The 13,387-nt window shown below is 37.5% G+C and overlaps 1 protein-coding gene across 3 annotated transcripts in view; it reads left to right on the forward strand.

Moving 5' to 3' along the window:
- The window catches only part of LOC127640650 (ectodysplasin-A-like), a 63,534-nt gene that overhangs the window by 40,354 nt on the left and 9,793 nt on the right, over window positions 1-13,387 (forward strand). For all 3 annotated transcript variants that reach the window (XM_052123338.1, XM_052123344.1, XM_052123351.1), the window contains exon 2: window positions 3,222-3,285. In XM_052123338.1, the coding sequence (XP_051979298.1) occupies window positions 3,222-3,285 (64 nt within the window). The remainder of the gene's footprint in view (window positions 1-3,221; window positions 3,286-13,387) is intronic.

The raw sequence follows: 13,387 nt of genomic DNA on the forward strand, positions 1-13,387 counted from the left end.
TCGGAGTGTAAAACAAAAAAAAATTAAATGTAGGTTTTGATACGCATGATGTGCAGATATAGCATGTTAATACGGTACTGTCGACAAAGAACTCACAATCTGATCCACCCTCCTCTGCTACAGTCAACATCACTGAGGGTTTTGAGAACACACACTCCTGATTGCATTTTTTCATCAAACCCCCATTTAACTGCACATCCAGGGGGCTCAGACTTGTCATTCAAGGCGAGATGAGCCACCCTCCCCGGCTTTGCTCACCGTGAGTTAGACCCCGGAGGACACACGCTCCCAGTGCTTTGACTTAGTCATTTTTTCTCTGCTTTTGCTTTGCCGTTCACACAGGGCCTTTAGCCTCAGCCTCAAGCTGAGAGGTGCCACCCTCCTTGGCTTCAGTCACCATCACCAAGGGCCTGGATGAACCACTCCTCCCGACTGCATTTTATCATCAAACCCCCTGTTCAACTGAACATCCAGGGGCTCTTGAATGTCATTCAAGCCGAGATGAGCCACCCTCCCCGGCTTTGCTCACCGTGAGTTAGACCCTGGAGCCCACGCGCTCCCAATGCATTTAATTTTTTTTCACTGCTTTTCATTCAGTTTGCATTGAGAGCAGGTGTGCTCAGGCTTCACTGACGGCGATCGAAACCAGAGAGAGCAAGATACTTTTGGCATGTAGCTTTTATTGTAACTTGCTACATTCTCTGAAGTGTAGCTTTTAGCTTAGCTTAGCAAATTTTTCTGTTGAGAAGTTGGTACCTTATCTAGCTACATTTTTTGAGTGGCTTGCCCAACACTGCTCACACACAAACACAGACACACACCCTGAGCCAGAACATCATGTCCAAAGGCTAGAACATCCTCTGGCAGGAAGACAGGCCTGAAGTGTCAGATTTCTAACACACTGTGGATTAAAAATGAAGCTTCACACAGCAAGGTGTTTACAAATCTGAAAGTGTCATCTTACTGGTAAATACACAAACAAACTTGCTTTCACACGCACATATCAAAGTTGTACACGGATACATACACATTACACCCAACACACTCTGGGGCTGAGATTGGTTATATAGTGGCTTATCTGCTCACATAAATAATGTGATTTCCCCCCCCAGCTGCATGACCTCGATAACCCAGCTGTGTGTGTGTATGTTATTTCAAACTGCTTCCTTCAATAATCCTCTGATTATTTACAATAAGAAAAAAAGCAATAAAGATGACAATGCCAGTCTAGACCTGGTAACATGACTCTAGTGTGAAGCATAGCTGTTCTCTGTCTTCCTGAAACACCGATATGTGTGCTACTGCTCTCTATCTGTATCTCTGTCTGTCCTCTTTTAATTATCTCAACCTGTTTTTCCTTTTCACTCTTTACAATTACACATACATGCCAACTCCTGGGTGTCCTGAAGAATCCTGACTGGATAGTTAGTCCTAGATTTAAAGGAATAATCCTGGTTCAATACAAGTTAAGCTCAATCGACAGCATTTGTGGCATAATGATTACAACAAAAATGTATTTTGACTCGTCCCTCATTTATTTAAATAAAAGCATAAATGGCTGTCAATGTAATGCACTTATAATTGAAGAGAATGGGGCCAATCCATAAATGTTAAAATACTATGTTTTTTTAATATTGCCACAAGATAAAAACATTGTTCCTGTTAACATGATTTCAGAGTGATAAAATCGCTTTCTAATCTGAACTGTGTAAAGATATATCAATATTACAATTTTGATGCCATGAGGAGGTAACACTGATAACCCTATTATCTGGTAAATGCTGTATTACACTGAAATCATGTTAACAAGTATAATGTGTACGTCTTGTTTTTTGCTTTAAGAACAATATGAGGGGTGAGCTGAATCCAGAAGAATCACTTAGAGATGTATGAAAAACAATGTGTGACTTTTTGTCAAAGATCTGCCTGCACAGTAAAAAATAATATTCTTTGAGTATCTTGGTCTTTTCCAGTAATACAATTTAAATATCCTTAAAGCAAGATCAAGGCTTGGTTTCAGAGAATCTACCTTTTATTTATTTTTTTATTTTATTTGTATTGTTATTTATTTTTCTTGTGGCAGATCTTTTTTTTTTTTTTTTTTTTCTTAAATAGTTTTGAGCATAAGCAACTTTCAGAGAAGTTAAAATTTGATTTCTAAATAATTCATTATCAAAGTAAGCAAGACTTGTGTCTCTTTGTCTCTTAGTATGTGCGTGTCTGTGTATTAATTCCTTTAGGCTTGTAGCAGTATTGCTATGTTCTGTAGCTCTTTATTTACTCGAAGTGTGTTTCTGTGTGCATTTAGTTTGTAAGTACTGGTACACTGAAATGAATTATTTCCCTTCTAAATAATTCATTAACAAAGGTGTGTGTGTGTGTGTGTGTGTGTGTGTGTGTGTGTGTGTGTGTGTGTGTGTGTGTGAGCGTGTATTTATCACTTTGTGGGGACCAAATGTCCCCATAAGGATAGTAAAACCCGAAATTTTTGACCTTGTGGGGACATTTTGTCGGTCCCCATGAGGAAAACAGCTTATAAATCATACTAAATTATGTTTTTTGAAAATGTAAAAATGCAGAAAGTTTTCTGTGAGGGTTAGGTTTAGGGGTAGGGTTAGGTTTAGGGGATAGAATATAAAGTTTGTACAGTATAAAAACCATTATGTCTATGGAAAGTCCCCATAAACCATGGAAACACAACATGTGTGTGTGTGTGTGTGTGTGTGTGTGTGTGTGTGTGTGTGTGTGAGCGTGTATTTATCACTTTGTGGGGACCAAATGTCCCCATAAGGATAGTAAAACCCGAAATTTTTGACCTTGTGGGGACATTTTGTCGGTCCCCATGAGGAAAACAGCTTATAAATCATACTAAATTATGTTTTTTGAAAATGTAAAAATGCAGAAAGTTTTCTGTGAGGGTTAGGTTTAGGGGTAGGGTTAGGTTTAGGGGATAGAATATAAAGTTTGTACAGTATAAAAACCATTATGTCTATGGAAAGTCCCCATAAAACATGGAAACACAACATGTGTGTGTGTGTGTGTGTGTGTGTGTGTTTTCAATTTACATGGTGACATTTATTTTATAAAGAGGTGGATTGGTTTCATTGATCATGTCTTGGCTGAAACTCAACCAAATGTGAAATGACTCTTGAATGCTTTGAAATTTTACTCTTTGGATTCTATTTAAAAATACTTTTTCCTTCATCTCTTCATCCTCACAGAGCAGATGGAGGGATGAACTTACAAGAGAGCTTGAAACAGTCATTCATCGTACCAAACGTTCAGGTAAAAAAACTTTTATGTGTGTTGGTATTCTTGAAATTTAGAGCAGTCGGTGCTTGTGTCTGTGTGTTTTTACATGTATGTGAGTATACAGCCTGTGAGATTGCCAGTGTTTTTCTTTGATGTGGTTTAGAGTTTAGAACGAGATGCATTTCCTTCATTTGATCATGCTACCTCTCTCTCTTTCTCTCTCCCCCTTGTTCATTCCTTCCATCTTACTCATTATTGGGCTATGCTGTGCTCACCAGTAGTTTATACATAAAATCCCTCTCCACGCTAGTAGCTTCTACCAAACTGATAATACATCTCTCTCTCTCTCTCTCTCTCTCTCTCTCTCTCTCTCTCTCTCTCTCTCTCTCTCTCTCTCTCTCTCTCTCTTGTTGGCTGACTGAAACTTTTGATACCTTGTTGTGATTGGCTCCAGTTGGCAGAAGTTTGATTGGCAGGTGGTTTTGGCTTTGATTATGGCTGTGTCTGGCTCCGATAGGGAGTTCTACTGTTCAGCTTTTGCACCTGTGTGTGTGTATGTGTGTGTGTGTGTGTGTGTGTGTGTGTGTGATGTGCCAAACCAAATACCGATACAACACAGATAACGCACAAATATACTACACAAGTATTGTACACCCTTTCAATCTCACACGTGTAATCATTATGTTGACTGATATGGGATATTCATTTTAACAATGCTGACGTTTGCTGAAATAAGTACAAGAATACCACACAAACTTAAACAATAGTAAAAGATGGAATTAGGATGCAATTTTTGAATAACTTTACACTGGGGAATGTTTGATTGTGTAGTAGATCCTTCAAAGTATGGTTTACCTAACAATGAAAATTGTCACCATTTACTCATCCTCTCATAATTCCAATCCTGTAGGACATTCTTTCTTCCATGAACAACAAAAGCTGTTTAGCAGAATGATAACTTCAGTCACAACTTTTGCTAGTTAATATTCTACCTAAGCTGTTATCCCTCCCCCTCTGAAATATATGACAGTGTGCACTGATTCTTGAACCATAGTTTAAATAAAACTCAAAATCAGTTTTAAAATTGACGTAAGAGAATATCTGCCATGAACCACTCTGAGCAAACAGCATCAATGCTGCCAGCGCTCCAAATATCTGCATGCACAAATATAGACTCGCAGATAAGTTTACTGCATCACAATGACTCTGAAAAATGCTCACTGCAGGCACCAGAAGGAAAATCTGTTTTAAGATATCTGATAACGTATCAGTCTGTTTAATAGATCTCCAAATACCTTCAGTTTACTTCAGAGACTGAATTAAACATTCAAAGAATACAACATCACTCCGATTCTCAAACCAAACGAGTTTATTAGCTGTAGAGGGAAGGTCCAGCTTCACCAGTTTTTTTCGTTATGCATCCAGAGCAGAGGTCGACCGATAACCGATACGATAACTAGAGGTAAAACAGACCAATAACAATTAATCGGTTGGTGTACAGTAGTGCTGAACATTATTATTACTTTCCATGGCGATACTTTTTTGTCTTGTCTTTTTTTTCCCTCCCGTTTTCTGCCCCAATTTGGAATTCCCAATGTGCTCTTAAATCCTCTTGGTGGCGTAGTGCCTCAATCCAGGTGGCAGAGAATGAATATCAGTTGCCTCCACGTCTGAGACAGTCAATCTGCACATCACGTGACTTGTTGAGCTTATTACCACGGAGACTTAAGGCGTGGGGAAGCTTCACGCTATTCTGCGCGGCATCCATGCACAACTCGCCACATGCCCCACCGAGAGTGAGAGCCACATTAAAGCGACCACGAGGAGGTTATCCCATGTGTCTCTACCTTCCCTAGTAACCGGGCCTATTTGGTTGCTTAGGAGACCTGGCCGGAGTCACTCAGCATGACCTGGATTCGAACTCGTGACTCCAGGGGTGGTAGTCATTCCATGGCGATACTTTAATACATTTCTTCCCACACTGGTACCTTCTTCAAAGCATTTTCCATCTGAAATTAATCAAAATATTAATTAAAAATGCATTTGTTGTTCAGTATTAACATAAAACACTGCCTTACAAAGCCAAATAGTGACTGTATGCTTCATCACTATTGACTATGTTTATTATTTTATTTTATTTTATTATAATTTTAAATCTATAAATTATGTACAAGAAAGGGAGTAAAAATAATCTCAAGTCTTTTTAAAGGTAATTTTAGAATAGCATTGTCTATTTGCATGTACCCTCACATGAACACATTATGTTATAATAATTATATAATACTGGAGTGGTGGTGGCGTAGTGGGCTAAAGTGCATAACTGTTAATCAGAAGGTTGCTGGTTTGATCCCCACAGCCACCACCATTGTGTCCTTGAGCAAGGCACTTAACTCCAGGTTGCTCCGGGGTATTGTCCCTGTAATAAGGGCTCTGTAAGTCACTTTGGATAAAAGCATCTGCCAAATGCATAAATGTAAATGTAAATATAACAATGAGCCCTCATGAATATCAAACGGATATGTTTTACCATGCTCTTAAGTTTTTTTTTTATCATAACTATACCATAAAATTAGGAAGTTTAGACAAAAGTTAGAACAGAGAACAAAAACTTTAAAAAAATGTATAGTCAAATTATAAAACTGTTCCTTTGTGCGTGAATTCACACAATAAAACATGCTCGCGCTTTGTCTTCTGAAGCAAACGAACGACAGTGCAAAATCAAAAACTTAGGTAGCATATAAAAGGTTGCCATTAATGCTGTACTTAATACTGGTAAGTAACTTATAAATTCACTTAGAAACAAAACCTCTTCAGAGCGCTCATGATTTTAATCTAATTGAAACAAATTGGATGCACCTCTATCTCGGAAAAAAAGAAACCTCAATGGATATGCACAAATTCATAAGTGACTTTTTTTTTTCAAAATGGCAAATTAAGAGTAAATTGGAACATTGTTCTAACCATTTGAAAAGCTAATGTTCAGCACAGCAATTTAGTTTTAAACAAATTTATTATCAAAGCACCTTTGGTTGTCTTAAATTACTAATTTATTGTACAATGACAATAATAAATATAGCTGCAAGCAGCAATAATGGGTCCAAGCATAACTCATCCCTCTGGCTTTCAGAAAACAATGCAAGGTGAACACATGCATTTGGGATGTGACATTATTCTAAACAATTTTGAAGAAATTTGGGTAAATATGAGGACTATTTTAAAGTCTGTCGTAAGAGCCACACTTCCTGCTGCCAGGTGGTGGGGCTATGACCGTAACCCAAAATAGTAAAATCCATGTGATTAGCCCCCAAGACTAAACATTTATCTTAATTTTGATCTAAATAAAATATTGCACATAGATGATATGAGACACTTCCTGTTTCCCATTTTTTGGCATTCCATTCGATATATCAAAATATGTTTGCAATTTAGCATGTTCTATGCCTTAGCATACTGTTGTCTAAATGTGTTGACAGTCACATGAATCCCCTAGGAGTATTTCAAATGTCAACGACTGCAATATATTCAAAAAAATACAAATTAAATATTCAAAATGGCTGACTTTCTGTTGGACGGACCTAATGACTATAATTATGGAAGTTGTCCAGCTTGATAACCATTTATGTACCAATTTTGGTGGCTGTAGGTTTAAATGGGGGTGCTACAGAGGCCGTCTTACACACCCATTTTAAACAGGCTGCTACAGACCCCCACCACCCTCCAAATGCACACTCAATCCAAAATGACCGACTTCCTGTCAGGCGGAGCTAATGACTTTAATGTTGAAAGTTGTCCAGTTTGATAAGAACAATATATGTAGCATGTTAGGTGACCATAGAAGAAACGGACCTCACCACTTTTGTCAAAAGGTGGCACTACAGAGCTCCCCAGCCATGCCCATGTGTTAACTTGTTCCCAGGCCTGACAGCTCTGATGTATGTGCAAAATATTGTGAAAATTCAAGCATGCCAAGTAACTCAAAAACTTGAGAATATGTATAAAAAGGAATAATGACATTTAATGCATTGCTATGTCAACACTATTTAAGATATTATGGATCTCTTAATAATTTTAAATCTGCACTGTCTTGGCATTATTCTAAAAACAATTGATGCAACTCAGGAAAACATAAGAGAGAGAGATTTCATAGTCTGTTAAAAGTTGGTGGTGCTACGACCGTAATACCCAATAGCCACATCAATGTAATCAGCCCACAAGGCCAAACATACGGCTCAATTTTAATGTAAATCACACGATGCACATAGAAGAAATTAGCCACTTCCTGTTTACCTTTTTTACATTACTTTATCATGTTGCCATGGCAACACTGTTCAATATATAAAAAATTAATTAGCAATTTAGAATTGTCATTGTCTTGGCATGATGTCGCCCACATTTGGAACCTGTAACATGAATCCCCTATGAGGAGTATTTCAAATTCCAGAGCATGCATTTTTCAAACAATCCAAAATGGCCGACTTCCTGTTGGGCGGAGATTATGACGGTCAGTGTGAAGGTTGTCCTGCGTGTGAACTTTCAAGAGTTTTCATGCATGTTAAGTACCCTGAAAGTACCAAAAACCTTAAAAAGAAGTAGAATCCTTAGAAGAACAATATTCCCTCCGCACTTTCATTGCTTGGGCCCTAATAATAATAATCCTTAGAAAAACAATAGGGCCTCCACTTTCAATGGTTGGTACGTTTTCTCTCTCTGTGTTTTAAATCCACGTTTGAAGTTTCCATCGCTATAAATAGTCTAGTCATATGTAGTCAGTGATTGTTTTATTTAACTTCTAGAGGGCGCCGTTAAACAAATATAAGATGGAGGGTTTTGCCTAAGGATTCCTTCAAAGCAAATGTTTATAGGTTCAACTAAAATTTACTTTCATAATTATTTCAGAAGTTTTTGAATGACTTTGAATCATTTTTGCTCATATCGCTCTACCCCAGCATTAACTACAAGCATACTATAATAGCTTACAATAGATATCCGAAAGGCAAGTCTAGATTTGCCTTGATTCTGTGTGGTCATTTGGCTGGGATGAACGGTAGAGCTGCATTTCATTGATATACAGGTCCTTCTCACAAAATTAGCATATTGTGATAAAGTTCATTATTTTCCATAATGTAATGATAAAAATTAAACTTTCATATATTTTAGATTCATTGCACACCAACTGAAATATTTCAGGTCTTTTATTGTTTTAATACTGATGATTTTGGCATACAGCTCATGAAAACCCAAAATTCCTATCTCAAAAAATTAGCATATCATGAAAAGGGTCTCTAAACGAGCTATTAACCTAATCATCTGAATCAACTAATTAACTCTAAACACCTGCAAAAGATTCCTGAGGCTTTTAAAAATTCCCAGCCTGTTTCAATACTCAAAACCGCAATCATGGGTAAGCCTGCCAACCTGACTGCTGTCCAGAAGGCCATCATTGACACCCTCAAGCAAGAGGGTAAGACACAGAAAGAAATTTCTGAACAAATAGGCTGTTCCCAGAGTGCTGTATCAAGGCACCTCAGTGGGAAGTCTGTGGGAAGGAAAAAGTGTGGCAAAAACGCTGCACAACGAGAAGAGGTGACCGGACCCTGAGGAAGATTGTGGAGAAGGACCGATTCCAGACCTTGGGGGACCTGCCGAAGCAGTGGACTGAGTCTGGAGTAGAAACATCCAGAGCCACCGTGCACAGGTGTGTGCAGGAAATGGGCTACAGGTGCTGCATTCCCCAGGTCAAGCCACTTTTGAACCAGAAACAGCGGCAGAAGCGCCTGACCTGGGCTACAGAGAAGCAGCACTGGACTGTTGCTCAGTGGTCCAAAGTACTTTTTTCGGATGAAAGCAAATTTTGCATGTCATTCGGAAATCAAGGTGCCAGAGTCTGGAGGAAGACTGGGGAGAAGGAATGATGGTCTGGGGTGCCATGTCAGCTGCTGGTGTTGGTCCACTGTGTTTTATCAAGGGCAGGGTCAATGCAGCTAGCTATCAGGAGATTTTGGAGCACTTCATGCTTCCATCTGCTGAAAAGCTTTATGGAGATGAAGATTTCATTTTTCAGCACGACCTGGCACCTGCTCACAGTGCCAAAACCACTGGTAAATGGTTTACTGACCATGGTATTATTGTGCTCAATTGGCCTGCCAACTCTCCTGACCTGAACCCCATAGAGAATCTGTGGGATATTGTGAAGAGAAAGTTGAGAGACGTAAGACCCAACACTCTGGATGAGCTTAAGGCCGCTATCGAAGCATCCTGGGCCTCCATAACACCTCAGCAGTGCCACAGGCTGATTGCCTCCATGCCACGCCGCATTGAAGCAGTCATTTCTGCAAAAGGATTCCCGACCAAGTATTGAGTGCATAACTGAACATAATTATTTGAAGGTTGACTTTTTTTTGTATTAAAAACACTTCTTTTATTGGTCGGCTGAAATATGCTAAATTTTTTGAGATAGGAATTTTGGGTTTTCATGAGCTGTATGCCAAAATCATCAGTATTAAAACAATAAAAGACCTGAAATATTTCAGTTGGTGTGCAATGAATCTGAAATATATGAAAGTTTAATTTTTATCATTACATTATGGAAAATAATGAACTTTATCACAATATGCTAATTTTTTGAGAAGGACCTGTAGATAGCAATGGTAGAAAAAGCCTCATGTGCGACTGATTGATCCCTTAAATACACCTGTTTGATTTGCCAGTGAAGTCTTCAAAGAAAACATTAATTAAGTCCATAAACGTCAAATATAGTCCATTCGAAGGTGGGCTTCTGACACATCTATTTCAGATTATTGTTCTGGTTGTGTGTGGAGAGCAAAGCTTGTGCACTAAATTATGCATTAAATTGTCTTATAAACACACACGCACACATAGAGTGGCACACTCAGGTGTGTTGCAGATGGATGAAGGAAACAATTCCTGTAATATGCTGTGCAGTAAATCTCAGTGTGTTTGATTCAGATCCAGACAGAGTGCATGGATGTTTCATAGACTCTGATAAATCCTTAACATACTATTATGTAGACATATAGGATATTGCATAAAGATCAATGGGTTTGTTTGAAACTGTAGACCTCATTCATCACTGTGATCTAATTTTGAACATCATGCCACACACACACAAAACTTGCATTGTAATTGATGTTTTGTGGCTTAATTCTTTTATTTCCCATGAATGCATTGGATTGTTAGGTGAATATTAAGGTGGGAGTTACTCTGTCTGGGGTCAAACTGTGTCTGTGCATCTGTCTGTTTGCATATGATAACAAATGCTAATTTATTAAGGATTCCATTTGAGTCCATTCTGCGTTCACGTCGTACTTTCTTTCTTCCAAATTATGGGTGAGTTTGTGTATGGCTTACACAACGACATACACAAACTCGCACACTTTGTGTGCCTTTGGCCTCATAAACATGCAGTTTGTGAATGTACAGATGGTGATATGTTTGTGCATGCAGTTTGTGAATGTACAGATGGTGATATGTGTGCGCATGCAGTTTGTGAATGTACAGATGGTGATATGTGTGTGCATGCAGTTTGTGAATGTACAGATGGTGATATGTGTGTGCATGCAGTTTGTGAATGTACAGATGGTGATATGTGTGTGCATGCAGTTTGTGAATGTACAGATGGTGATATGTGTGGGCAGCTGGATGTTTGGTATGAAATATGGTTCCATTATTGACTCTTTGATGCTAATTTGTTCCATTCATTAAAAGACTTTTAACACTCATTCTTTTGTCTACCACTTAAAACAAACAGCGCCATACCACTGTCAAGTAACCTCCCTCAAAATTCTTTGAAATCTACACAATTTTCATGCACGTAAATGTGCACACACCTGCAGGCAAATTTCTGTTAACATTTCAACAGTTAAAAGCACTTGTTACTCGACGTATCGCCTTTGTGTGCTTTTTTATTTATTTATTTCAAAAGCACTGCTAAAAGATTCTCAGTCAAATCAGCCAACATAATGTGTAAACTTGATAATGTGTCAAATTTTCTTAAAATGATCTAAACTCTCAAAGCTCACCAGCAGAGAGTTAATTTGTTCTGTCAAAACAATGATGCAGATTTATCAACAATTTCAGAAACAAATGTGATTTAATAAAAGTGCATGGGGTGAGATTTTAAATGGATTATTTAATTTAGGATTTTAGGATTGTTTGATACACAGTTGGTTGGGATTTGGCTGGTATTTCTGTGGTCACAATACGAATAGTTTAGCAAAGAACTTGCTAATAAGGTGTGTGTGTATTTATAAAGCTAACGTGATGGTTTTCAAAGGTTTGGTGAAACATTGTGACAGAACTTGTTATATAAAAAAATTGTAATGATAAGATTTTGTAAATGGTAATAAAGAGTACTTGGATAATACTAAATATTTAAATTACTTAAATTACTAATTTATTGTACAATGACAATAATAAATATAGCTGCAAGCAGCAATAATGGGTCCAAGCATAACTCCTCCCTCTGGCTTTCAGAAAACAATGCAAGGTGAACACATGCATTTGGGATGTGACATTATTCTAAACAATTTTGAAGAAATTTGGGTAAATATGAGGACTATTTTAAAGTCTGTCGTAAGAGCCACACTTCCTGCTGCCAGGCGGTGGGGCTATGACCGTAACCCAAAATAGTAAAATCCATGTGATTAGCCCCCAAGACTAAACATTTATCTTAATTTTGATCTAAATAAAATATTGCACATAGATGATATGAGACACTTCCTGTTTCCCATTTTTTGGCATTCCATTCGATATATCAAAATATGTTTGCAATTTAGCATGTTCTATGCTTTAGCATACTGTTGTCTAAATGTGTTGACAGTCACATGAATCCCCTAGGAGTATTTCAAATGTCAACGACTGCAATATATTCAAAAAAATACTAATTAAATATTCAAAATGGCTGACTTTCTACTAATGACTATAATGACTATAATGACTATAATTATGAAAGTTGTCATTCTGTGATGATAGTGTTGTTTATTTTTATGTTGATTTTATATTTGAATTTTATTATTATTATTTTAGAAAATTGCAAACTTTTAATACACTCATATCATAAATTAACTTGGTATTTGGCATTTTTTGTTTGATTTTGTCACCCTAATGTTGCTCCAAACCTTTATGACTTTTTTTTCTTCTTCCATAAAACAAAAGATGTTAGGCAGAATGTTAATCTCTGACATCATTCACTTTCATTGTGTCTTTTTGCAGTTAAAAGAAAGTGAATGGTGTCTGAGGCTAACATTCTGTCGTATATGTCCTTTTTTGTTTCACAGAGGAAGGTCATAAAGGTTTGTAACACCATGAGAGTGAGTATGAACTTTTGGGGTGAACTATCCTTTTACGGCAGGTGAAGTTTTGCTTATGTCATGTTTTGCTTGTTTTATGTTGCTTATGCATGTTGTTTATCAAATTATGTACTTTCTCTCTCTCCTTCTGTTTTTTTGTATTGAAAAAGGGAGGATTACAGGAAAACATTAAAAACACAAAGTTGTTTCTCTTCACTTTTGATATTTTGTGTTTTGAGAAAGAGATATCGCGTGCGAAGCTCTCCAGACAACCCAATGAAAACAGCAGTCATTTACAAATGACTTGAAGTAGTTTTATTGCGAAAAAAGAAAACAGAATATGAGCCAACACAAACACAGAGTGACCTCAGGTCTTTGGAACATAGATTACTTTCCTGAAAGTGGTTGTGTGTGTGTATGTCTGAGTGGTTGTGGGTTTTTAGACTAGTCTTTAAACTATAAAACAGTTGATTTTGTCAGACACGTATAATTGTTATTATAGATGTGCTCAGTTTGTAACATTAGAGCACACAAACACGATCTTACTAGAAATGTTGGGATTCTTTTGTCTACATCTGATGCTTCAACTCTATTTTAGAGAGCAACAAACTTGATTACATTTTAAAGAACATGCACACACATACTTGTGTATGGGGAAATGTGCAGAAAGAGTACAAAGTTAAAAGGATAGGTTTGTTTCTATAATTGTTTATAAAAAAGAATGTTTTGTCCCCAAAAAAGTGTGTGTGTGTGTGTGTGTGTGTGTGTGTGTGTGTGTGTGTGTGTGTGTGTGTGTGTGTGTGTGTGTGTGTGTGTGTGTGGTAGAC

The sequence above is a fragment of the Xyrauchen texanus genome, chromosome 4 (genome assembly GCF_025860055.1).
Source record: "Xyrauchen texanus isolate HMW12.3.18 chromosome 4, RBS_HiC_50CHRs, whole genome shotgun sequence".
In the NCBI taxonomy this organism is placed as follows: Eukaryota; Metazoa; Chordata; class Actinopteri; order Cypriniformes; family Catostomidae; genus Xyrauchen; species Xyrauchen texanus.